General features: G+C 41.5%; 2 protein-coding genes across 5 annotated transcripts in view; one reads left to right on the forward strand and one right to left on the reverse strand.

The window, feature by feature from the left end:
• Positions 1-59: 59 nt before the first annotated feature.
• Positions 60-11,005, forward strand: NCBP2 (nuclear cap binding protein subunit 2). 2 transcript variants are annotated; one of them, XM_023728745.1, is made up of 4 exons: positions 60-186; positions 3,218-3,399; positions 6,207-6,333; positions 7,189-11,005. In XM_023728745.1, exons 1-4 carry the CDS (start codon positions 109-111, stop codon positions 7,258-7,260), a joined length of 459 nt encoding a protein of 152 aa, XP_023584513.1. In that variant the 5' UTR covers positions 60-108; the 3' UTR covers positions 7,261-11,005. The 2 variants fall into 2 exon arrangements, with proteins under 2 accessions (XP_023584513.1, XP_004373639.1); XM_004373582.3 differs by having other exon boundaries at positions 6,195-6,333; positions 7,189-8,765.
• Positions 11,006-12,793: 1,788 nt separating this feature from the next.
• Positions 12,794-27,468, reverse strand: part of SENP5 (SUMO specific peptidase 5) — a 52,144-nt gene continuing 37,469 nt past the window's right edge. Inside the window, exons 7-10 of one of the 3 annotated variants that reach the window (XM_004373584.3) lie at positions 20,212-20,349; positions 15,535-15,618; positions 14,026-14,076; positions 12,794-13,230 (exon numbers count right to left, since the gene is read on the reverse strand). In XM_004373584.3, the coding sequence (XP_004373641.1) occupies positions 13,120-13,230; positions 14,026-14,076; positions 15,535-15,618; positions 20,212-20,349 (384 nt within the window). In that variant the 3' untranslated portion in view covers positions 12,794-13,119. Of the gene's footprint in view, positions 13,231-14,025; positions 14,077-15,534; positions 15,619-20,211; positions 20,350-27,468 lie in introns of those variants that run through there. The other 2 variants (XM_023728742.1, XR_002823611.1) reach the window with 2 other exon arrangements.

Below are 27,468 nucleotides of genomic sequence, written 5' to 3' on the forward strand. Positions count from 1 at the left end.
GCTTTCTCTGCTTCCTGCGGCCTCCTCCGTGCGTTTCCGGTTCCGCCACCGCTGCCGCCGCAGCCTCATTGTTCCCGGAGTCGCGGTGTCCCCGTCCACCTCCGCACTATGTCCGGTGGCCTCCTGAAGGCGCTGCGCAGTGACTCCTACGTAGAGCTGAGCCAGTACCGGGATCAACACTTCCGGGTGAGGGAGCCCGCGCCGCCCAAAGGCCGAAAGCTAAGAAACTGTTTGCTCTTATCATTGTGCCGTCTCTTATCCTGCTAGTGTCGCGCGACGCGAAATGCGGCCGCAGTGCCGCCCGGGGAAGCAGGGTATGGGTGCTGGAAGGGTGTTTGTGTTTCACCGAAGCCACTTCCTCGCTAAAAAGGGAGTTTGAGGCTCGTTTTCCCATTCCCTTGCAGCCCTCCCTGTCCCCGGGCCCATGCAGGAGTGTTTGGGCCGTACTAGTGGCAGTGGTGACATTGACAGTAGCAGTATTAGTAGTAGTGGTCGGCAGTAGGAGTGGTGGTTCCCATTTTCAGGGCCTGTGCCTCGGGGAGGTGATTTTGAGATGAGGGGCAGGGCTGCCCGTTTAACTCTGGAGTATGTGGAGGCGCGCCTTCCTTACCCAGGTACCAGGGCTTGCTTGCTTTTTAAAATTCGATCAGGGAGACAATGCCCTTTGGCGCTTTGACCCCTTTTCTTCATTAGGTAGAACGGTCCTATCATGTTCTACGCTGTGGATGGGAGACACAAAGTTGAGCCGTGCCTGAGCCCTAGGGAGGTGGACCAGCCAAGCTGGGCAGGTAGTGGATGTGTGGGTGTCAAGATCAGAGAATCGCTGGATTTTAGAAGAGGAAATTTTTAGTTTAGGCTATGTCAGAATAGATTTATGAAGGAGAAGAAGGCTGCAGAATTTAGATGTATACTCAGTGTGGGCTTTTCAGTATCAGCAAAGGCCAGGAATGGCGGGTTGGGGTGGGGAAGGATCATTAGGAGACAGTTTCATTAATCCAGTTATTTAGGTTTTCATTGGGTTTATTGGGTGTTGTTATGAAACCTGCTGAGCCATACAGGGAGGGGGAAATCAGTTTCTGCACCCGAGGCGCTCACAGTCCTCTAGTAGGGATTGTAAATAGAAGCAAGTACTCATACTTCAGAGCAGACATGCTGAGCCCAAAGGGAGGGGTTGTGAGGATTCAGAGAAAGGAGAACCCTTGTGACTGGGAAGGAGGGAGCATGTGTAGGAGAGAGCAGGCATGGAGAATGTGTAAAATGTGTTAGTAGGGCAGGGAAAAGGAACTTCTGTTTGAGGCTAAATTGAGGAGGATTTTAAATTCATTCACTCAGTCCAGCAGTTTTTAAATGCTTATGCTGTGCTAGGCATGATTTTCACTTCTGCCACTTTTACAGTTCTCATAACTTTAGAAAGTTCCACATCGTAACTATCTTGAATTGAAACCATCCTGCAAGATTAAAACTGAAAGAATTGGACTTTTGCTATTATTCATCTCTGCAATTTAAAGCTTATAGCTTTAATTAGATAGTAGTACAGAACTATCCTGCAGAATTTCTAGTGTTCCCTAAGTGGAATCCACATTGTGTCATACCTTAAGTAAGTACTTAAACCACAGTTGGCTCAAGCCACAGGCTGTTTGTTTGGACATTACTTGTATGTGTGAGAAAAGTGAAACTGCTTCCTGACCGTAATTTTAACACATCAGTAACAGCAGTAATAAAAAGTTCATCTACTTTCCCTAATGTCTCATTCCAAAGTTCTGAAAACCTATTGTTAACATAGAATGTCTGTTCTTCTGTGGTTTTTCTAAGGCAGTGTGGGATTGGAGATTAGACTAGGTTTGAATTGCAGTGAGAACTACTGAGTAGCTCTAGGACTTGGACAGCTTACTCACTCTTTTTCCTCATGTGTAAGGTGAGGCTAATAAGTTAGGACTTACCTTATACAGTTGTTCTAAGAATTAGGTGAGACAGCACACATTCAGTCTGACTTGCTGTCCCTTGGTTCTCCCCAGAGGTAGACAGAGTCACCACTTCATGCTTTTAAAACATATCATTTAGAGCATACCCTTCACACTGTTCTGTACCTTTCTTTTTTCACTCTGTATTCCGGAGATGTTCTATATCACTGCATGCAGATGGACAGTTTTCTTGGGGCTGCGTAGTTTTACACTGATGAGTTGTAATTTATTCAGTTGGGTTCCTTTGGATGTGAATGTAGATGGTTTCCCTAGTTCTCTAATCTACCACTGCTTGTGATCACATGAGACCTGTTACTTTGTGCTTTGTGCTGCAAAGTGTTCAGAGACCAGTGATGCAAGGTCATATTCTCAGAGTGAAGGAAACTGGATAAGCATTACACATGGAGGGCTCTGGGATCTGCTCAGCTAGTACCTTCCGAGCTGGAATACCACTGTGAGGTATAAGAAGGGTCATCTTAAATCCACACTCAGTGTATGCTTCATGTTAGAGCCCTCCGTGGGTCAGGAGGGCCTGCGAGCAGGTCAGCTGGTAGGCCTTCTATTAAAAGAGCAACTGTCCTCCCCAATGTGGAGGCGAGAAGAGAACGTCCGCAGATGGCCACACTGGTTTCTGTGAAGTCATTAAGTTAACTAGTCTAGCCCATGAGGAGCCATCTTGTTCCCAGGGATTGTCAGGTGTTTTTGCTGAAACCCAGTTATACTCTTGTCTCTGGCTTTATCCTGTCTTCCATATTAGGAAGTCCATCGAGAATGTGAGATCACTTTCGTTTTTAGTGATCACTACATTTTCTCCTAAACTGAGAAAAACATATGAGCATGTAAACCGTCTAAGCAGTTGTTTTTGAATGGTCTCTATGGGAGCTTTCAAGGAAACCCTAATCTTTGGAAACCCATTTATTTTTCACTACAAAGGATAAAAGAGCCCTTCCTGATACACTGACTCAAGGGCCACTAGAGAAGGATACGGTGCTGAAGGGGTGCAGGAGAAGGCTGGTTGCCTGCAGGGTAACTTTCGAGCCTTGACCCTCTGTGAAGAGCGGCCTGGCCTTTGCATAAGTGCTTCATGGAGTGCAGCTCCCTTCCCTCGTGTTTTTACCCGGGATTTGCAGCGGATTGGTGTGAGAGAAGCTGACTCCCAAATCAAAACTGATGCAAGTGTTTACCATACTTAGGACCCCTAAGCAGGACTGTTTTTAGGTTGTGTTGCTTAACTTTTTGTCTGTCCAAAATTCTAGGGTGACAATGAAGAACAAGAAAAATTACTGAAGAAAAGCTGTACGCTGTATGTTGGAAATCTTTCCTTTTACACCACTGAAGAACAAATCTATGAACTCTTCAGCAAGAGTGGTGACATAAAGAAAATCATTATGGGCTTGGATAAAATGAAGAAAACAGCATGTGGATTCTGCTTTGTGGAGTATCCTTCCTGTATGTCTGATGCAGCTGCTGAACTGGGGTAGAGCCGGCTGGACAGTTGGCTGTTGAGTGGATTGATTTATTAGCATCCCCACACTTACCTCTGCCTCCTTCCCTTGTCTGCTTCCTCCTTTCTGTCTTGTGTCCATGCTCTCAAGTTGTGAAAGCTGGTAACAGTTACATTCTCTTCTGTAATTCATGCTTTATGGTTGATTCTTGAAGAAAAACAATCTTTTGTCCATGGTGTTTTAAAAAAAAGCCCCAAAAGGGGTAGTGAAAATAAAATCCCCATACCACTCCGAACCCCTAATTCCCTTCCCCAGAAGGCAATCAGTTAGCAATTTCTTGGGTATCCTTCCAGAAATAATCTTTTGGATGTGAAGGGGCATACTGCATGCACTGTTTGTTTCTCCCTCTACCTCCTATGCTAATCTTAGTGTTCTGTGTCCGCATCGGTAGGTCTTTTTTTTTTTTTAAATGGCTGTACAGTATCTCATTATGTAGACGGATATAGATTGATTTTACAGACAAAAACCCAAACCATATTCATCTATTCTCTTCCTGGAAACTGTAAATATTGGACCTCTTGGATTTATCCTTTGGATCTTTTTACTAGTGTTTTCTTTTTTGGTCATTTTGTTTTACATTCTGAGAAATTTCCCAGACCTAATCTGATGTGTCTTTTGAAATTTTTATTTTTTTCTGTGCCCTTAATTATGTTTCTTCTGGTGTCAGTTCTGTTTGGTTTTCTACTTTTTGGGGTGTATTTTATGCTGTAATTGTCCTCAAATGTCTGATTCTTGGTTTTCCATTTTTAAATTAGGGAAGAGAGCTGACTGTGGACCTGCACAGGATTTCTCTCTCAAGTTGTTGGCTTGAGTTTGGGTTGGGAGGGTTCCCCATATGCTGGAATGAAAAGGGATTTTACTTTGGCCTGCTAACATCAAAGACACTGCCCCAGTTCCTCCCGACTGTTCATTAAGAATCCTGTCTTTTTTTTTTTTTGGGCTAAATGCCCTCCTGCTTACAGGTCTTCTGCCCACATAGAGAGACCTTTGATTAAATCCCGTTTGCAGCCTTGCTTCTTACTCAACTTTGAATTAAGAGTCTCCTGGGATTGCTATCTCCTACTTCTGTAAGCTCTTCCAGCATGTTCCAGACTCTTCGTTTCATCCAATAGCTCTCTTCCATCAGCTTTGTCTCTCTTTTCTGCTGATGGTCTCCTCCAGTCTTTGGGTTTCTGTTCCTTTTCTCTGTTTTCATGGAGGTCTTGAGAAGTAGAGAAATGTGCTCAGTGTATCATCTTGAACCTGAAGCCCTGCTCCCCACTTTTGATTTTGGTATCTGATTTCTGGGCTTAGCAAGCTTCTTCCATTCTCCCTCCAGACATAAGGGACCAGACTGCCCAGGTTTTCCTTTTGCCTCTGGTTCAAAAAGCATAAAATACTTCACAAGGGCCAGGGAGAACAGTGGGTGGAAAAAAGACTAAGAAAATCCATGCAGTAAATAGTCTGAGAATTTTATGATTTGTTGTTTGTATTTAAAGAGTGAAAACGAGAGTGGTTTTACACTTGCCCTTCTAGGTCGGATCGACAGTTATAACGGCAAATGCCTGAGAGGCTTCCGTTGCCACCTGGTTTTTGCTCACAAATTTATCCTTCCAGCATTTTAAAAATTCAGCAAAAGATTATCAAATGCCTGCTATTTGCTAGGCATCTAGGTGCTAGATACTGAAATTTTTTGCAAGTGTTTACTTCTGTAATTAAAAACCAGAAAAAAAATCTAGATCTGCATTGTCTAAACCTGGCTGATAATCATAATTGCTTGAAGAAATTTTAAAAAATACCACCTTCAAGACAGATTTAGTAGATCTGATACAGTAGGTTTGGAACTACTAACCTGGGTGATTTTGAATCTTCTAATGAAATGCAGTGGCAACTTTACCTGCACTGTGACCTTTCATTAAGATTGTTCTTGAATATTGTTGTTGCCGTCGAGTCAGCTCTGACTCCTGGTGACCTCATGTACAACATACTGAAACACTGCCTGGCCCTGTGCCATCCTCAGGATCCCAATTCATGATCACCCCAATTTGGATGTCACTGTTTTGTTGGATAAGGCTGTGTGCAGTTTGTGGTGTAACCTGCACTGAACATATTGTGCATATCAGACTGTGGGAGCAGTGGGACCAAATAATTGTTAACAGGGCTATCCAGGAAGTCACGATCAACATAAATCCAACCTCACTGCTGTCGAGTCCATTCCGACTCATAGCAACCCCAAAGGACAGAGTTGAACTGCCCCATAGAGTTTCCAAGGCTGTAAATCTTTATGGAAGCAAGACCACCACATCTTTGTCCCATGGAGCAGCTGGTGGGTTTGAACTGCCGACCTTTAGGTTGGCAGCTGAGCACTTTAACCACTGTGCCACCAGACCTCTATATGATCAGTATGGAAAAAAAAAACAAAAAACCCATTGCCATCAAGTCAGTTCCAACTCATAGCAACCCTATAGGACAGTAGGACTGCCTCATAGGGTTTCCAAGCAACGGCTGGTGGATTTGAACTGCCAACCTTTTCGCAGCCGAATGTTTAAGCACTGCCCCACCACGGCTCCGTGATTAACACAGCCATGTATCAATACAGCAAGGGCCTCTGGCCCTCACGCAGGCCTGTGGGCTCCATCTGGTTGGATTTGTTTTTTGTACTCTTACAGCTCGGCTTCATTTAGATGTTACTTTCTGTATTTCCAAAAACGTTTGGGGAAATGCTGTATAGTGTTCCTTAATACTTAAGATACTATTCAAGGCCAGATGCAGAAAATGCCATGAGGTACATAAATGGGACGCGTCTGGATGACCGCATCATCCGCACAGACTGGGACGCAGGCTTCAAGGAGGGCAGGCAATATGGCCGTGGGCGCTCTGGAGGCCAGGTAAGCAGGACAGTTCTCTGGCGTAGCCCATCTGGGTTTCCAGTCCCACTGACACACGTTTTGTCACTCTGTATTTACTCATTACAAATAACTTTGTGTCAGTAACCTTGGCTTTACCCGCATCTGAAAACTACCCATCGGGATTGGTAAATTATTTTTTTAAACCATGAAATGGTATATTCTCTACATTCCCACAAGCAATGATTATTGAATCTCTACTAGGGGCTAGGTATTTTTCCACCTGCAAGAGCGTCTAGGACAAAAGCAAAATGCATTAAAATGAGTTTTCGTTTTAAAATAAAGGGCTTAATTTTTTTTCTTTTTTCTTTTGTTTATGGTAGTTTAAGTGAGTTTACATTTCATGTCAGTCTCTTATACAAAAATTTATACATACGCTATGTGACCCTAATTGCTCTCCCTATACTGTGACAACACACTCCTCCTTTCCACCCGATTCCCGGTGTCCATTCAACCAGCTCCTGACCTTCTCTGCCTTCTCACCTCACCTCCGGACAGGAGCTGCCCGTTTAGTCTCATGCATCTACTTCAGCTAAGAAGCACTCTCTTCACAAGTATCATTTTATGTAAAGGGCTTAATTTAAGTACATATTCTTTGGAATGTGCGATTTTTGAGCACTGGTGAATATGAGCCTACTCTTTGGTAAAAACATCATGAGGCTGTCTTGGATAATTTTGCAAAGCAGTTGAGCTTTCTGTCAGTTGCTCAGAAAAAGTTTAAGTCTGGCCTGAGTGCTCACATTCTACATCTGAAAGGCTTAGGTGTTTGACATCTTGGTGAGAATCCTCGTTGTGACACCAGTCTTCTCTATACCGTAACTTGTGTCTTCAATTAAGGTACGAGATGAGTATCGGCAGGACTATGATGCTGGGAGAGGAGGCTACGGAAAACTGGCACAAAACCAGTGAGTGATGAGAGCCCCATCAGTGACACTCACTCCTCTGGCCTGTGCGATCTGTCGACGAGCGGTACCCGAAGTCTGCAGACCAACCCACTTTTACCAAGTTTTTATCAACGTCTCTACTGAGTTGGATGCTTCTTCCTGGTTTTCCTCTCTGAAAGTTATTAAAGGACAGAATCCAAAAGAATGCCTTGAATTTCAGTCTTAGAATCTTGGCCACGTGGCAGATCACCAGGATGGTTTTCTGTTACTAGGTCAAAAATTGTGTTCCTTAGAGACAAATTAGATCTATAATGTTAATTCATCTGTCAGCCAAAAACATCACTTTTTTTAGGAAGCCTGGTTTAAGTTTGTTTTACCATGTTTGAGTCTAAGTAGGTTATAATTTACATTGGGGCCTGGAATTTTTTTAAGCTTGCATGGGATAAAATGGGGTTTTGCTATGTTGTATAGCTTTGCTCTAAATTAGGAACAAATGTTGGACAACTGAATTTGTTTTCTGTGTTAAATTCTAATCTCTGAAAGCAAACTTAGAGGTCAAGGGCCCTTCCTGAATAGTTGGTGCAGAAGTAAGCCTTGGACAGTCCCAGGAGACACTACCTGGTTTCACGCTAATTTACGTGGTCCGTCAGGAAATCCAGGTGCAGGACTTGAAGGGATTCACTCAGCACATTTTTCAAAAGATAAAAATGTTATACCAAAAGCTAAAGAAAGCAAGACCTTGTGTTACGAGAACTTCAAAGAGTCTAAAGGGGGAAACTGTCAGTAGGAAGTGGGATGAAAGACCAGGGAACACGAGTGAAGTGAGAACACTGCCTTGAAATTATGCGGGTTGCTGTCAGGGCCGTCAGGTTTATAATTTCCATTTTCAGAGTGATCTTGGGAACAGAGTAGGTTTCAAAAAGCTTGAAGATCAAGAAGGTGTTTAACAAAAACAAGCAGACAAGCGTCCCAGATACAAGTGAGATATTTTCATCTGGCAAGTATCTTCTAACTTCCCTGGTTTCTCAAAGTTGGGGCTGAAGTCCCTTAATGTGAACGTCTGTCTTTCACGTACAGGTTTTCTCATTAAATTCAGATTGGTTATTTGAATTTTTAAAAGAGCTGTAACTAGTTGTAAGAGCTTAAGAAACTTAATAAGGATATGCTACTCATTTTTCTAATTTCTACGCTGTAGTTTGAGCTAATATATTTTATATTCTTTTGTAGTAAAATGTAACTCAGATCTCTGCCCGCCTTAAAACCACAAACAGTGGTTTGTGTTTGAATTGTCTCTTCTGTGACAGGTCACGTTTCAATAAAGTTGGATCAACTTCCCACTGTTCCTGTCTTTTACTTAGAGTGGGCTCTTGGAGCTCCCTTAGTCTGGAACGTCTGTGATGAGTTTTGGGGGGAATTTATGAATAACGTGCAGAATTTGCATGTCCATTTTAATTTGACAGTTGGAGCTAGCGATGGCTTCCTGAACGGAGACCTGGTGGCATGGTGGTTAAGAGCTCGGCTACTAACCAAAAGTTCAGCGGTTCGAAGCCACCAGCTGCTCCTTGGAAACCCTATGGGGCAGTTCTGCTCTGTCCTATAGGGTCATGTGGAGACAGCGGCTGTTCTTGCGAAAATGATAAAGTTGTGACAAGCAACTTAATGTTCTTTATTGATGTTTTCTAGAAAGCATCAGTTTCAGATGATTGGGGGGTGGGGTTGAATTAAGAGGAACTGCACCTTATTAGCTGAAGTGTCTTCTGTTCAAAGATATTTACTATTTTAAGAGTTTAGCAAACATTCAGAACTTGAGACTTAGAGCTGCTTTCCAGCTCAGCTGAAATTTCTTGGGTTTGAGGATGTTAAACATGACAGTCTTTTCATTGCATCCCCTTTCCCTATTTCTGTTAGGAGCAGGAAGAAAAGAGACACCTGGTTCACCTCCATTTCTGATCTATTTCTTACCTTAATCAGAGAAAGCGGACATGCAGACGTATTCTAATACTGGGGTACAGAACATGTGGGTGAATGTCAGGTCTGGCCAGACTGGGATCTGCAGACTTGTCAGGTCCCTGTACCTCATTACCTGGCGTGTCTTCTGTTCACAGATGTTTACTATTTTAAGAGTATGACAAAAATTCAAAACTTTTCCAGCTCAGCTACCCAACATGGTGGCCACTAGCCATTCCTCAGTCACACTAGCCACATGTCAGGTACTCAGTGGCCACATGTGGCTAATGGCTGTTGCAGTGGGCACACACACAGAACATGTTGGTGCTGCTCGAGGAGTAGGCTGCTTGGGGCTTATACTGGCCACGCTTCTGAATGCTGTTCATAAACAAGCCTTGTGACAGCAATGTCACTGGGGAAAATTAATACCAAACAGTACATGTTGTTCAACACGAGAACACAAGTTTATAAAGGCATTTAGTTTATTTTCCAAAAAATATTTTGCTAGAAGGGTTGAGTACTGTAATTTACATGATAACAATCTTCAAATAAATTCCTTTTTCTGACCAACAGGTACCATTTAAGTGAACAGCTTGTCTAGGTCTGTTTGTGTAGCCCCCAGATACGAATCAGCACTTCTCCGATGGTATTCCCCAGGTCCTCTTCGTTACCCACAGGCCAGGAGGCAGAGCCAAGCACAGAACAAAGTATGTGCTTACTAACCACTCATTGAAGTCCGCCTCTTAACATGATTAAGCAGAGCAGCTAATCAGTGTATCTAATTCACACTATTAACGCATTGTTTCTCGCCTGAAGGGTCTGACCCGCCCAGAAGAGGCTGTGGTTACCTCTTCTAATCCAGCGAAGCAGTGAACCACAACTGTAGAAAGGGCAGCTCAGTTCAGGCTAAGCTGGCTGTGTCCCAGTTAGGCCTATTACTGTTTTATCCCAACTATGAATTCACGGTGACCGGTGTTACTCGTATTCAACGGTAAGAAGAGAGTACAACGCAAAGCCAAAAAAGTCATTTGGGGATTATTGGCAGCAACTGCTGCTTCTCCCTTCTAGAGGTTAACTGAAGGTTGATTCTCTGACTCTTCAGAGAACTTACCTACAAGTTGGACTGAACCTACACTCATGGCTAAAGATTTAATAAAGGGGAAATCTGCTGATGGAGAGGACTGGGCGGCTTGTTGAAGGCACATCATAAGTAGCTTTTAATTTGTACAAGGCCTGCACTCAATCTCAAAAGCCTAAGATCTACCCACCCACCTTGTGGGTACCCAACAGAGCCAAGCTAGTGACAGTAAAGCAATGCCTGTCCCTTTTACCAACAGCCCAGAGTCTACTTCAAAAGGACTGTTGTAAGGAAGCAACTACTACAAACATCAGGACATTCTAATCTAGGACTGAGTCTACACCTAATCACCAGAAGGGGTGGTGAGTGACCACTGAGACCAAGTGTCACGAATGGCAGAGAAGCACTTTAGACCGACCTTTAAAATAGTCCACGTTTAGCCTAAACCACGTGGCAGTGCGCCTCCGCGCCCTGTGAAGCTTGAAGTGAGAGAGTAACTGGACTTGGAAACTCCCCTAAGGCTCTCAACACAGATCCTGTGGACCTCGATGCTGCCAGGAGGACCGTTTTCAGAGAGCAGGAGATGGCCAGTCAAGCTCTGGGCATCAGTTATGATTCTTGCCAGAACAGAATTCTGTCTCTGCTGCATGCCTGGTTCCATCAGTGAGGAGGAGATACAGACCTCCAAAATACAAGACATTTTGACTTGACAGCCTAGTCACTGGCTACTTTGGTATAGTACCCCCGCCCCCCCCCCCAAAAAAAAGTTAAAAACCAGAGACAAATGTCTTGCATACACAGTTGAAAAGCCTCATGTTTGCATAATTATGTCTGAAGACCTCAAGAACATCCACCCCACTTTAAACTGTCCTATTTCCTAACGCTGACACTCCCTACCTGTAGCAGCATAAAGTGCTTCTAATCTCAGAAAGTCTTTTTACTGACTTGAAGCACAATATGAAATACTGACCTGGTTTTCTACCAAGGAGTTTGTCTGAGTCTGAAGGACTCGGGAGAGGAAAGTGCTGGGGCTATTTCCCAATGTAAACACTGGTGTCGATGCCTGGAATGACCGGGACGGGAAGCCTGCATGTAAACATGTTCGGAATCAACCCTTGACCACCGGCAGGCAGCCTTCTCTCAGCTCCACTTCATGGCTAAGTTAAACTGCACATTTTAGCTTTCAATTTGCAACACCCCACACCTAACTGGGCATAAATTCAAGTATCTTCTACCATTTACGTGGTATTTTTCTGTACAAGCTTCTGAGTTTCTTATATATACAATTGTTTTCCCCCCAGTTCAGAAAAGACAGCTGGGTAGGTCTAACATGCATCTTTCCTTATTTCTTTTCCTTTCAAATATATTACAAAAGGCAGATTAAAGATGCAAGATCCATTACTTTAATTCTAATGCAGCTAAGTGTAGGGACAGGGCCACCTCTGCCTTTCCCCAGAAGATGAGGTTCATAGAAGGAAACAACTCCTGGGCAGGAGCGTCAGAGCGACAAGCAGAGCCTCCTGAGGGCCTGCAGGTGGCTGCAAGAGCCACGAGAAGATTCTAACGTTTGCTGCGCCCCCATGGAATTAAGTCTTTATTACCTTCCTTCTTCTCTTCCCACCAACCTGCAAAAGACCTGAAGTCAGTTTTCAATACGTGAAGTTTAAAAAGTTCATTTTTTAATGTTACCATTTCAAATGTCCTTGAAATAGAAATGCATATGATAAATCTTAATTTCTTCCAGAGAAGCAACACGAGGGAGGTGACAACTTGCAAATTACTCCTCTAAAGGCAGAACTCTCATTTGTTTGACTGCTAGTTTGATGGATGTGAAGTTTTTTTAATGAGCCAAAAGCAGAAAAATCCAGGGCATTCAATGTCCCAGTAAAAGCCTTTGTAAGATTGAGGCATTTGTTACAATTCTTAAAACCAAGATTACAGTGTCTCATTGGCTAAGATAACGGACCCCCAGGGTTGCTGTCTTTTTCTCACCAGAGAACTGGGTGTTGGAGAGCAACAGCACCCTCTCGTAGGGCAGCATGGGTACACCCGATTTCAAATGAAAGTCTGAAGGCCGCCCAGTCACAAGCTACAACTAACTGGTTCTCATCACTGTCTGGTCTGGCTTTACTCTGAAGCCATATACAGTCTGTTCATCCCAGAAGGTATGAGAGAACATTCATACCTTAACTCTTCCCAAGGCAGGCCCTGGGCCTGCAACCGCGCCCCGTTAACGGAATCACGCCAGGGAGCCTGCGGCCACACCCATCTCCCCCTTAGAAAGGGAATGCATCTTGCTCTCCAAGACTCAGGTGGAGAGAGGGAAGTCAGTGAAAAGTGCTGCTGGTAAAAACAAACTGGCTTTGTCAAAACCACTCCTAGCTACCCTTTTTCCCCCAAGGAACATCTATGATTCTTCAGAGTTATGATGTATCAAAAAACAGATCCTGCATTTTTAGGTTCTGGGATTAAATTTTAAACCTGTATTCAGTTCACTTCTAACTAAGTTTCAAAAGCTGCACCAAATATACTAGGCTTGTTTTTTTTTTTTGTTTTTTTTTTTTGTTTTTTTTTAATACTCTGCACTGCATGCTCTATCTGCATGCATTTGGATAATAAATATTAAATATGGGGGAACGCGCGGAATTCATAAAATTAAAAATGAGACCAAACTGAACATTAAAAATAGTACATGGTAGCTGGAGAAACGAATAAGGGCAAAAACAAATTTGAGGTAACAATAGTGGTCCAACGCCACCGATCTGAATATCTGTAAAAATTCAAATAAGTGTTTGGAGATTCAAGTAACAAACCACCTGCTCCAACTTGGTCAGACTTCCCAAGAGGCCCTACTGAGTCTCAGTCCATGAGCCGGCACTCACACAGCTCCTTGTAAATCCTCTTCCGCACCCGGGGCATGTCTTCTTGTGAAAACTGGAAAGGCTGCTCTAAGGCGAGGCACTTGCAGTACTGCAAAGGTCCAGAAACACGTAAGCGGCATGTGGAGAGGGGGACCCGGCCTAAGGCAGTATTTTACCATTTGTTCCAAGTTGTAAAAGACATTGTATTAAAACATTTTCCTCCAAATTACAGTCATGTTCCAGATACATGTATGGGATCTTCCCTCCCTCCCCACCCCACACTGAAAAGCCGTGGATTCCTCCCCAGGTGTGACCTGCTGAGAAGGCAGCTCGACCTCACCCAGCCTCTCCGTGGGAACGTGCGTTTGTTTAGCAGACCCCAGACGTTCACGTGGCACATAGGTGAGCCTATCTTCTAAGGTCTTTGCGAGTATCTAAATTCCTGGATTAGACAGTCTAACTTCCTTCATAAATGTAATATATAACACATTTTTCAGCAGCCCTTTTAGACCTCTAAGGAAACCTACAGCATGAGACAGCAATTCCTGAATGTGGCCCTCATTTAAAATCCAATTACTCTACGTCAAAGACCTGCAGGTTGCTTGCCAATGGTTAAGACAGACACAAAGAAGAGTTAATTCTGCAAATGCCAAAGGTCTACAATATGGGCAAATTCAGATCAGTCTCTAGTCTGGCTTACTAATAACTTCTGGTAAGACACAGATGATACTCAAGATCTAAAAATGCAGAAACTACCGCTTCTCGACAACAACAGAAGGAAGAACACATCCTCTGCTGCCTGTACAGTGTCATGTACACCTCACAGGGTCTTCCCTCCCTCCTCTCCAAACCCAGCAAGTTCAATTAACACACTGCAAATTCTGAAGAACCAGTATTTGCTTACCTGGAGCACAAAGACTCCACAGTCACTGTCATTTTTCTGTTGTGGAATACACTGAGAGAAAAACGAAATGATCATTACAAAGACTGAGTGCTCCTCTGCAGACTAGAAAGACTTATGGGAAAATGTGCAAGAGGCGGGAAAGCTGTCTCTGTGCAGGGCAGCTGGTGTATACCTCTGGTATCTGAGGTCTCTAGTTTTATGGAGGTGTCTGGCCACGTGGAAAGAGCTATCCAGCGGCAACCACATTTTAGAGAACAACAGTTGCCTAAATACAAGACGTGGGAAGTCAAATAAAATCCTATTTTTAAAACTTCCATTTGGATCATTAGTTTTGCTATCAATTCACTGACAATGGCATCGAACTGGAACTGTGGATCGGAGAACATATGCCTGGACTCTACCTGATGGTAACAATTCTGCTTAGCATTCTTCACTTTTCATCTCCTATGACATCATCCGTCCAATTCTTTGACAGAAATCATGAAGATAAGCAGTATGTTCTCAAAAGAAGTGGCTACCATATTCTGCCTGAAGTGAGAATATGAAAGATCCTGACTAAACTTTAGGGGAGTCCCTGAGAATACCTGGAGATTCTAGTTGGGTAAAATTCGGAAGATTTTCAAGTTCAGCTCTGGTTTGAGCTTGGTACACTGGGTTATTTAAAACAGAAAACTGAAGTTTAAGATTTAGCATCTGGTTCAGTTCAAGGATGAACAAATAAGTCTCATTCTCTGAGTCTGGGTTAAAGGCTCATTTCAAGCCCCTGGCTCTTCAACGTGTGTCAATGATCCAGACAGACCCGAGGTCAAAGACCTGAACTGAGGGGTGGGGGGTGGTCACCACCTAGGCTTCAGTTTTCTCATCTATAAAATAAAGCTGATGCTCACCCTTAAGTGGCCCACCTATCTCACAGACCGGCTGTGAGGATCAAATGAGATGAGGTGTGCAAAAGCACCTGGAAAACTAAAACACCGACAGGAAGATGTGAAGTGGCACCCATGGCAGGACTGGGTGCCTAGGCACTCTGGGCCACGTGCAGCTTTAACGTCTGTGGGTCCAAGAGTGTGCCTCCAGACTGTGTTCAGACGGAAACACTCAGGCCACTGTCTTCCCCACATGCCTGGAAAGCAGCCAAGCACCCTTGCTCCCTTCATGGAACCAAACAGCCATGTCAGCATTTCTCTGGGCCGATGTGGGTCATCTAGAAATAAGAGCCAGGAGGCAACAGGCAGTGCCACAAAAAAAAAAAAAAAGCAGCAGCAACCACATCACTGGCAGCTGCCCCAGGGATGAAATGACTGAAGTCATTTGTTCCCAGCAAGCACTGGGAAGTCAAGCAGCCAGATGCTGACTCCTGCCAAACTCAGGCTTCGGCAGGTTCTGAGCCGCCTCTCTGGGGCCTTCGGGCTCCCCGCTGGTACCTTCATCGCCAGTTTTCAGACGCTCGTAAAGACACCCAGCCCTCAGATCACTCCATCCTCTTGGTTTTCACTGTTAGCACATACTTACCTTCGTAACAGCAGTCTGCCAACCCTGAAGAAATTCAGGTCTATTTTTTTCTCTGGCTTCAGTCAGCAAATACTTTCTTATATTCTGGTTAAAAAGAAACCACAACACAGATGCTGTGTTCCATCACTTGGTGAAAAACGGAACCTGCCCACAGCAGACAGACACAAAGGAGGAGACTGTGGCCCCATAATTAGGCAGAGTATGCACTCAAGGGTTTAGAGCTGGAACTTTACTTCAGACCTCTCAGTTCCTATTGTTAAGGAGGACTCAGACCTTCTGTCCTCAGGTATGCACCTATACTGTGGATGCTGGTATTTGCTTAATTAGAGCTTTTTAAGAGATGGTCAGCCTTATCCAGCAATAAGTCAACTTGCTGCATCTGAAATGTAAATAAAACACTGGCAAGACAAAAAGAAGGTCTTAATCGCTGCCAATGCTCAACAGAGTGGAGGAACCCGTGCAGAAATCATCAAGAACCAAAACTAAATGAAAAACATTCCAGCTTTAGACACAGTCGGTATTTCTGAGGGCTGCTGGTAAAGTTATCATTTGGTTTCTGGAAAATTATACTCAAACCTGTTCTGGAGACTGAACAGTCACGTCCGTGGCTGAACTCTCTACTAAGATGAAGCCTGCTGGAGTTTCCTAATTTCCCTTATGCCCTTCAACCTCTTTGTGCTTCTCTCTCTCTATATCAAGGGTAAAGTCAGAGGATACATGAATTAAATTAAAAGGTGGAGTAGAAGGAGAAGCTACCTCTTTGGAAGAAAAAACATTTGGTGGAAGTAAATACTTCATAATTAACAAGGTATGATTGCGTGCTGCCCTTCTCTCACCAAACAAGTAACTTCAAGTTCTTGGAATAAGAAGTATATGTGTATTCATAAATAAAAGATAGCCAAAAAAAGGCTTGTCCTTTAAAATGGTCACCCCCAGTCAATAAATCTTTACCGAGCATCTACAGTGTGTCCAGTGCTAGCAACAGAGTAGTCAATAAAGCTGTTGTCGTTCCTGTTCTATGGAGCCTAACACTTATTCAGTGTTTGTTCAAAATATTTCTGGCCAGCTCTTTGGAAATATAGATCCCAACTCCTTTAGAGCCACTTCTATGACCCCCACATCCATGAAAACAGAAACAGCCTAGCCCACCTGTCTTAACGACAGCACTCGGCTCTTAATGACTTCTCGCTATCACCAAAAACAAGTCTACTCTTAGGATCTTTTTGCAAATGTACAAAATTATCAGGCCAATTATAATTTTTGCTGAAAAGGTACAGAGAACTCTCTGTAGGAGAGCCTGGGCCAAAATTCAGAAGATAAATTCTTCAATGACCGTGCAGAACCAAGTTCCAAATAATCTGGAATTGAGTTAGAAAACAAAATTTTGTTCAACAGCCATTTGCTCCAGAAAAGCAAACGTCTGTCTAGCCCTCCACTGACTCACGGGCACCCAGCACAGTGCCCGGCACAGAGCAGAGGTGCAGTACTTCCTGGATGAAATTGTTTTCCTGATGCTCCTGCCCTCCTCTGCCTGTGAGAATCTGATTCTTGAAGGCATTGATACAGCTATATTGTTGTTTCTATCTTTGTAGATTTGTCCAGAGAAGAGACAGTATGGAGAGGCTCTGGCAACTGGGGGGATGTGTTGGCTGAGAGCTAAGCAAGGCAACAGGGAGAAGGGAACTCGAGAACTTACATCTGATACTGTATCAACTCTTCTGGGCAGGAGTAAGAGGACTCTGGGCCCAGTAGGATTCCTCATTGGTTTGTTTTTTGTTTTTCTGGATTTCTCAGAACCAAAGACTTAGATTTTGAAAACTTGATTTTCCTTATAATAACTTTTCTTTATATTTAGCTTTTTAATTAAATTTTAATTATACATGTAATATATGAATACATTCTCCTTGTAAAAAATTAAAATATCACAGACAAGGCTAAATCCCTTTAACTTGGTCCCACCCACTCCTCTCCCCACATACCCAAAGGTAATCGCTGATATCAAAATTGTCAAAATTCATCCATCTGGTCTTTTTCTACTTATTTACACACACATATATAGAGATGTATATTTGTATATAGATACAAATATACACATACATTAAAAAAAAAAAAAAACTGTTGCTGTCGAGTCAATTCTGACTCACAGCAACCGTACAAGACAGAGTAGAACTGCCCCACAGGGTTTCCAAGGCTGTAATCTTTCCAGAAGCAGACTGCCACATCTTTCTCCCGAGGAGCAGCTGGTGGGTCCAACTGCAGACCCTTAAGTTAGCATCCAATCGCTTAACCGCTGCGCCACCAGGGCTCATCACCCACACATATGTATGTATATATATACATATACATGTATGCATACAAGGATTTTTTTCCATAAATGTATTATGCTGCATCATTCCACAACTTGCTTTTGAAACTCAGTATAGCTTGGGAATCTTTCCCTGTTAGGATACAGAGATTTACTATATTGGTTTTAGCTGCTATGGTCATAATAGTATGGATATACTATGAGGTATTTAGCTATTCTCTTGGCAGAGCTAAATTTAGGTTGTTTTCAATTTTTTACTATTATAAATAATGTTACAATGAACATCCTGGTACGTGCCCTATCTCTGTGTGCATATGCAAGCATTTTTCTGGAGCAGGTACCAAGAAATAGAACTGGTACGCAATAGGATATGCATCTTAATTTACAAGGCACTCAGAACTGATGAGAGTTCCGACTGTTCCCCCAAAACGGCCAGATCAATTTATACACCCCACCAGGAAATATGAGAATGCCTGTTTCCTTAACCCAGGAAACCAAACCCGTTGCTGTCAGGTAGATTCCGACACATAACAACCCTATAGGACATAGTAGAACTGCCCCATAGGGATTCCAAGGAGTGGCTGATGGATTCGAACTGCCGACTTTTTGGTAGCAGCCACGCTGAGCTCTTGACCACTGTACCACCAGGGCTCCTGTTTCCTTACACCCACAAACACCTGAATACCATCAAGCTTTTGATAATATAATGGGTAAAACATGGAAGTCTCGTGTAGTTTTAACTCGCATTTCCCTTATTTCTGGCGAGGCTGAGCGTCTCACCATGTGTTTAATGGTTATTTGCATTTTCCCTAAAAATTACTTGTTTTATTCTTTGTTTCTACTAGGTCCTTTCTTTCTTATTCATTTGTAGGAGGTTTTTTTTTTTTTAATATATTCTACGTAGTAATCATCTGTCTATATATAATCACAAATATTTTCTCCAAGTCTGCCACTTGTCTTTTAACGTTATGACATACAGAAGTTTTAATTATGAGATGTTCCAATCACCACTGTTCCTTTATGTCTTCTGCTTCTCAGGGTTTATGTGAGAAGGCCTTCCCCACTCCAAGAGCATAACATTTTCTATATCTTATTCTAATACTTTTACAGTTTTGTATTTTACATCTAGGTTTTTGTTTCATCTGGAATTTGTTTTTGAAAATAATATGAAGTAAGGACGTATACTTTTCCAAATGGACAGCTAATTTTCCCAGTGCCCTAAACTAAATAGCCTGTCCTTTCCCAAAGGAGTCCTGGTGGTGCAAAAGTTAGGTGCTCAGCTGCTAAACCCACCTGGCAGCTCCTCAGGAGAAAGACCTGGTGATCTGCTCCCATAAAGATTACAGCCTAGAAAACCCTGTGGGGGCAGTTCTACTCTGTTACATGGGGTTGCTATGAGTTAAAAAACTGACTCGACAGCACCTAACAACAACCAGTTCCCACATACACGAGTTATATCTGAATTCTCTACGCTATTCCACCAATGAATTTGTCTATTCCTAAGCCAATACAAAAATAGTTTTAATTGTAAAAACTTCGTGATATGTTTTGACATCTGGTACAGCAAATATTCCTTCACTTCTAGTTCAAAATTGTTTTGCTGTTCACACACAGGAATTCTGCATGTGAATTTAGGATGAGCTTATCAGGTTCTATTCACAATCCTGTTGGGAAATTGATTAGGATGCAAATTGGTAGATATCAGTTTGGGGAGAATTGATCTCTTTCTAATATTGAGTCTGCCTTTCTCTCCACCTATTCAGATTTCCTTTAAATACTTAAATAAAACTTCATAGAGTTTTCATTATAAAGAATTAGCACATTTCTTGCGAGTGTATATTCTTGAGGTTTTGTTGCTTTTGTAAATGGAATCCTTCTGTCTTCAGTTACATTTTCTAACTGGTTCTTGCTAGTGCAGAAAAACCTGGAAACCTACCCATTTTTCTATGCTGCCTTTGTATCCCACCATCTTGTTCAACTCTCATTAGTTGAACACTAATATTTCGGGTCATAATTTATTCTACTAAAGTTGTTTTTAAGATTCTAGCCAATTTTAGCTCTAAGGGAAACCAAAGAAAACAATTTCTGTCCACATCCAAGATGTAGTTTTAAGGGAGAAGCAAAAAACCAAAGTGATAAAGTGCTAACAGAGTGTGTATCTCAGACGGGGATCCAGATCTTAGACAACACCTCTTGCCACCTGAAGACTGCTCTGTAGTCCTTCTCTCTGCCAACATTAGAGGGTTTTAGGTGTGGGTTTCATGACAAGAAACTGTTCCTGTACGGTACTGATTTCTGCTGTTCTATCTAGAACTGAGATGATATTTGGTCAACCACAAGGGAAAGGAAAAAATAGCTGTGTATTAACTTACCTCTACGCAAAACTTAAAATGAATGCCTTGGGAATCATAAAATGAAATAATTCGATTAGACAGTGTCACAGTAATGAGAGACCAATGGACTTCCAGGTGAATAGGAATCAACAGAAGGCTCTTTTTAAACAAATCCACCTGATCAAGAAAAGAGAGAAACGCCGCCATCACCACAGGCTATCCAAATCAACAACAAGCAGCAGCTTCCATTTACTGACCTTTGACCTGCCCAAGGTCATAAAACTGGGAAGCAGTAAAGCCAGCATTTGAACTCAAGTCTAGTCTAAAGCCCATGCCTGTAACTACTAAACTATAATATACAACAATAAGAAAACTGAAGATTTAAAGTACAATGTTCTATTTAACCTATTAAATCTGTGCTTACCAACAGCCTAATGTGATTTGGCCCCTTACTGTTATGTTTAATTAACTTTCTTGTGCACATATTTGAGCTAACCTCTTCAACTTGATTAGGAGGGCATCATGGTATTAGAAAACAGAATGAGCTATAAGTCTTCTACTGTTGTATAGATTCAGTAAAGTAGTTAAGATCATGGGCTTTGAAGCAAGACTGCTCAAGTTCAAATTGTAGCTCTTCTACTTATTGGCCAGATGAGTTTTTGGCATTTTTCTTAGCCGATTTGTGCCTTGATTTTCTTAACTATAAAATGCAGATAATAATAGTACCTACCTTATGAACTTGTAATGAAAACCTTATGAGCACATAAAATGCAGAGAATTGTAAAATGCATTATAATCATCAATAAATCCTAGCTAGTATCATTACTGCTCATTCAGGTCTCCCAGATGTTGAAATTGAGAAAAACATCCCTGATAATCCTTTACATCCTAATACATGTTCTTTACAATCCCGATGCATCCTCTATATCCTAATACATATCTTTTCCAATCAAGAAATACTTGCTATTCCACTTAAAATCCCAGTTGTGGATTGAATAATAAAGCAGTAGGTGCCCAATAAACATTTGTAAACGAGTAAATGAATTTCTTCAGGTATGTTTTGAGAGTATTTTAGTGATTCCTTGGGTTAAAACAATTACAAAGTTTACTTTAAACTACATCAGATTCTTAGAAACTAATCTCCCGAGCCTTTCTTTTTGCTTTCTGATACTCAGATAATGTTCTGCTCTAAATGGATCTTCTACTAGTCTATGTGGCCTTGGAGCAAAGCACTTCCACACTTCTGATTCTCAGTTTCCGCATCCATAAACTTGGGGGGTGAGGTGGACGGAAGGAAATGGCAGACGGGATAGACAACTGGCTCTTTCCAGCTAAGCAATTCTGAGTATCTAAACAAGGATTTACACTTAAAATACGGTATTGAAGATAAAATTCACATTCTTCTCAAAAAGGAGTATTTTTTAATTATAAAAACAATATATTTATTGTATAAAAATTAGAAAACACAAAAAGATACACTTCAGGATGTATCTTTCCGTATCTTTTTCTTCTTCTTTTTAATATATCATCTCTCTCTCTCTCTCTCTCTCCCCCTCACACACACAACTTTATATCCATAATTAAGAATGACAGCTGTAGTAGACTGTATTACTGATGCCAATTATTTGTTATCTTCCATCTAAGAGAATCATACAGATTTGCCTACTGCCATGTGGCTTTACTACCCCTCCCAGAGGGAAAGGTGTGGTCCCACCATAGATTTGCTTTGACCAATGGGATGTAAGCAGAAGTGAAGCTATGCTATGACCAAGGAGAAGCCTCAAATGGCACCATGTAGCCCTGAGACTGGCATGTCTCGAGATAAGTGCTGCTCTTTCAGTTTGGGTCCTATTCATAGAATAAAGAAGAAAACTGATAGGATCATCCCCTTAGATGAAGGGAAAGCATTTGATGAAATTCAACATCCATTTATGATTAAAATTTCTCATCAAACTAGGAATAGCAGGGAATTTTCTTAACCTGATAAAACCTACAAAAAACCCTATAGTTGAGATCACACATCACAGTTAAAGACAGAATTGCTTGCTTCCCAGATCGAGAACAAGGCAAAGATATCCTCTCTCATTACTCCTATTTGACATTGTACTGGAAGTCCTAGCTACTGCAATAAGGCAAGAAAAAAATGGCATACAGATTGAAAAAGAGGAAATAAAGTCTCACTACTTTCAGACATGATTGTCTATGAAAATCTCACGGAATCTACAAAAAAGCTCCTACAACTAGTAGTGAGTTTGGCAAGGTCACAGAATACAAGGGTCAGTGTACAGATATCAACTGCATTTATATATATTATTTGCTGTTTATATATATCATAATTATACATATATAATTTATATATATAAACAGCAATTAGAAAACAACATTTTAAAAATTCCATTTACAGCAGTTTCAGAAATATGAAATACTCAGAGATACATTTAATAAAATACAAGCAAGAGCTATATACAAAAAATTATAAAATATTGCTGAGAAAAATTAAAGACCTAAATAAATGAAAAGCTATACCATGTTCATGGACTGGAAGATTTAACATTGTTAAAATGTCCATTCTCCCCAATTTCAAGATTAAACACAATCCCAATCATAATCCAGTAGGCTTCTTTAAAAATAGAGATTGGCAAGCTGATTCTAAAATTTACATGAAAATACAAAAGACCTAGAACAGCCAAAACAATCTGGAAAAAAGAGGATAAAGCTAGTGGACTTACAATGATTTCAAGACAAACCATTAAGATGTATTCAAGACTGTGATATTAGCATAGAATAGACAAAGAGATCAATATAACAGAATCGAAAGTCCAAAAACAGACCCACACGTATGTGGTCAACTGAATTTTTACAAAGGTGCCAAAGGAATTAAATTGAGAAAGGAAAGTCTTTTCTACAAATGATGTTGGAACAGCTGGATATCCATATGTGAGGGGAAAAAATAACTTTGCTCCCTACCTCACTCCTTACATAAAAATTAACCGCGGTGCATCGGAACCTAAACTTAAAACCTAAAACCATAAAGTTATTAGAAGAAAACACGGGAGGTGATACATATACCTATACATGCGGAAACATTTTAGGACCGGACAAAGAAAGTGGTTAACTACTAAAAAAATATGGTAAATTAGATTTCACCAAAATCAAAAACTTGTTCATCAAAAGACATGGTTAAGAAAATAAACAGACAAGCCATAGACTGAGAGGAAATAATCACAGAACATAAAACTGACATAGGACTTACATATAGAACCTATAAAGATTCCTACAATTCAGTAATAAAAGGACAACCCAATAAAGGGCAAATTACTTGAACAGGTTTCATGAAAGCAGAAACTGTCTGACACTGCTTTACTTACCACTTTACTTCTAGGTTTACTATAATGTGTGGCACATAGCAGGTACGCAATAAATAACTACTGAATGGATAAACGAATGTGACTAAGGGCAAACCTATCATTCCCCACTACCTGCTGCTTAAACTCTCTAATGGCTTCTAATCGCACTCAAAATCCAAACTCCTTACTATGGCCTACACAACCTCACATGACGTGACACCTGCCTAGCTCCCTGGCCTCATCTGTATAACCCTCCCACACGCAAAGCTCATTTCTGCTTTAGGGACTTTGCATTCACTGTTCCATCTGTTTGGAATGCTCTTCACCTGATCTTCGCATGGTTGGTCCTTCTCACTACTGAGGTCTCAGTGAAACGTGACCTTTTCAAATAGGCCTGTCCTTACTATCCTCTCTTAAGTAGCGAGCCCATCTTCCCCTTCTCCCTACCACTCCAAACCATTAACTGGTATTCCCATTACTCTGTCTTAATATCTCCACCACAAATGGCACTTACCACACTCTGTTAGATTTTACTTATTTTCTTACTTGTAAATCCCACAAAAGTAGGGGCTTTGTCTTTCTCACATTCCACTGTATTCTCAGTGCCTAGAAAAGTGCTTGGCATATAACAGAAGCTCAATAAATATTTGTTGAAACACTGCATACTTGCAGCAAAAACCTCTTGTATACCCATAATTATTTGGGAAATCTCTCTCCCCCTTTCTCTCTCAATCCTCACCATTAACATTAGCTTCCTTCACCCCATGTCAAGTCAAATCAATACCAGGCTCTGAACACCTAGAACAGCATTAGCAACCAGCCAAAATTCTAACACATTTTCATCCACCTTTTTATTAATCTATGTCCACCAGCCAATGTTTTATCTAAATTTTTCTACAGTCTATATTATAAAAACATTTTTAACCATTTTCCAAAGATAAAATTATAATACTGAATACAGTTTTCACAGAGTCCTCCCCCTTTCCAATTCTGATTTTCTACCCTGGTCAAGGGATGTGGAAGAGGCACCTCCACTAGGAACTACCAATTTATAACCTTGGAGGTTAACAGTTCCTGTATTATTGGGACGCTATAAGCTACTTTCCAACTTTTCTTTACTGTATTTCTTTGATCTTAAACTCTTTTTTTTCTCTCTTTTTAAGGTAGTGTTTCAAATCTGTAAGGAAGGAACAATTTATTAAATGCTGAAGGGAAAACACTATAAATTTTATTTTTAAATGAATTTATAGTCTATTAATCATATCAAGATCTATGGTTTATTTTAAAAATGGCATTCTATTTTATTTATTCCAGAGAGACTTCTTGTAGTTCCAAGATACCTCAAATGCTGGAAACTTTTGGCCTCCAAAATCAACTCGAGCTCCCTAGCATGGCATTCAAGGTCTTTCGTGATTTGGCTCCCACACTCAGCTAGCCCAACTGTAAGTACAGATACCAGAAAAAGGATCACCGCCTCTCCAGCCCTCAGCTAGCTTGTTTAGCTTCTGTTTCCTTCAAATCCCTGCTTAGATGCCCCACCAAGTTGAGCATTTTATCTTCTCCGAACTTTTGCTTCTTATCCCTTTCATATGGTATAAAGAAACCAAAGCCATTGCCATCGAATCAATTCTGACTCAGAGCGACCCTAAAAGACATAGCAGAACCGCCCCATAGGGTTTCCAAAGTGCACCTGGTAGATTCGAACTGCCAACCTTTTAGTTAGCAGCTGTAGTTCTTAACCACTATGCCATCCGGGTTTCCACGTACGGTATACTACCCAGTTTTTCCAGCTCTCAGGTTCTTTGGGAGTATACTCTTAGCACTGCAAGTATTTGTTGCCCTCCAGTGGAGACTTGCATAATGGCAACAGGTGAAAGAAACCAGTTGAAGCAAAATAGCTGGGGTATGAGGCTTGCAAGTGGGGGTAGTACAACCAGGAAGTGTGACTGGGTAAAAATTTTGTCTCTTTTGGCTTTTGTACCCCTAAATAAGCCTTATATTTATGGTCTCCTGTGTGATAGGGAGCCTTGGTGGGTTTTGTTTTGTTTTGTTATAGTTGGAAAACCAGAGGTTCCCCATGTAACCTAATGGAAGGCACCACGAAAAACATCAGAAACCAAGGTCCAGAGGTACATACAGGCGCCCACTAATTACAGGATTCAAGAACTTTAAAAGTTCTGTGGTGACCATGTAGTACCAGATAATATTTCTCAAGATCTTTATTACCAGCCAAAAATTAGAACACACTCCATGACTCAGCAGGCTTCCATTAATGAAAACACATGGTATAAAAAAAATTCAAAGCAGAAAATAACTGGGTCTCGAAACGGCTACACAATCCTACAATAGGTATTTGCCTGTGTGCCTACCCTGTCAGACTGTGAGTATCAGAAGGCAGGACCGGGGGTTTATTCATCTTTATACCCTTTCTTCTTAGAGCCGTGCTTGGCACAAGAAATGAAAAAGGCAGAGAAATTCTTCGATGACCACTGAAACTTTTCACTTCCTTTTTCCTAAATAGGGAAAACATGAAGTGGGTAAAAGGTGTGGGAAGGCTTGGCCAGAGGCTTGAACGCCACACAGACATAGCTGAATTTGAAGAGAAACCTCCCAGATTCTCACTCTTGAAGCAGATTCCTCAAACCCATAACCATATCCACCCACAACTAGTTGCTCCATTATTAGTGGCCTCCCCTATAGCATTTGCTATTTGCTTTATTAGCATATATCTTATTTTGTCATTATTTTATTACATGTTACTCTACCTTGTACACCAGCACTGTCTAACAGAACTCTTTCTGAGATGATGGAATGTTCTGTATCTGTGCTCTCCAATACAGTAGCCACTGCCCACCAGATGTGGCTACTTAAGCACCTGAAATGTGGCTAGTGTAACTGAGAAAATAAATTTTACATTTTATTCTATTTTAATTGATTTAAATTTAAATAGCCACATGTGGTTACTAGCTACCATATTGGACAGCCAGTAAGACCTTGTCTTAGCCATTTTAGTGCAGTCAGTTTTCAAAATTCACATCATTTATGTTCTGTAGTTGCTGTGAACACTCAAATAGCAAACACTGAACTGCTCTAGAGGAAATACAGGGCTAGGTTCCTGAGAACTTCTGATCACATTTTTTGTCAACAGATAAATACATAACCTTGTTTTATGTGTGTTCTCTTTAAAGACACATTATTAATATACATTGTTGATTCATCAATATTGAACTCATGGCCAACAGCACTATAACTCATGCCTGAACAAAGTTTATTTAACATATGTATTTTCTCCAAAAGGGACATCGCAGCCTTCTTGCACTTAGAAACACTAGACAGCACTTTAGCACTACACTTGGGGCCACTTTAAACAGCAAAATCACAAACAAAAAGCACAAAAAATGCAGCACTAAATAGACCACAAAAAGAAGTCTGTTTACAGTATGAGAGCTGAAACAAGGAGGTAGACCGTCACCTTGTTTGACCTCAGCTGGGAACCGTGCTTATCAGGCAACTCAAATTCTTCACCACTCTGCACACTGTTTTTAAAAATCTCCTGCCATCTCAAGGAACATCTAGCTCAACTGGCATAACACAGTTTATAAAGACAATGTTCTACATTCTACCTTGGTGAATAGCATCTGGGGTCTTAAACGCATGTGAGCAGCCATCTAAGATATTCCACTGGTCTCACCCCTTCGGGAGCAAGGGAGAATGAAGAGAATGGGATACAAGGAAAAGATCAGTCCAAAGGACTGATGGACCACAGCTACCATGGCCTCCACCAGACTGAGTCCAGTACAGCTAGATGGTGCCCAGCTACCACCACTGACTGCTCTGATCGGGATCACAATAGAGGGTCCTGGACAGAGCTGTAAAAGGATGTAGAACAGAATTCGAACTCACAAAAAAAAGACCAGATTTACTGGCCTAAAGGAGACTGGAGAAACCG

The sequence above is a fragment of the Trichechus manatus genome, unplaced genomic scaffold (assembly GCF_000243295.1).
Source record: "Trichechus manatus latirostris isolate Lorelei unplaced genomic scaffold, TriManLat1.0 scaffold00026, whole genome shotgun sequence".
Taxonomy (NCBI): Eukaryota; Metazoa; Chordata; class Mammalia; order Sirenia; family Trichechidae; genus Trichechus; species Trichechus manatus.

Excerpts from the sequence above, each read along its gene's own strand:
- NCBP2 (XM_004373582.3), top strand. The coding sequence starts at position 109 with ATGTCCGGTGGCCTCCTGAAGGCGCTGCGCAGTGACTCCTACGTAGAG. Across the intron at positions 187-3,217 it reads ACCGGGATCAACACTTCCGG|GGTGACAATGAAGAACAAGA; the intron begins GTGAGGGAGCCC and ends CCAAAATTCTAG. Across the intron at positions 3,400-6,194 it reads TGTGGATTCTGCTTTGTGGA|ATACTATTCAAGGCCAGATG; the intron begins GTATCCTTCCTG and ends TTAATACTTAAG.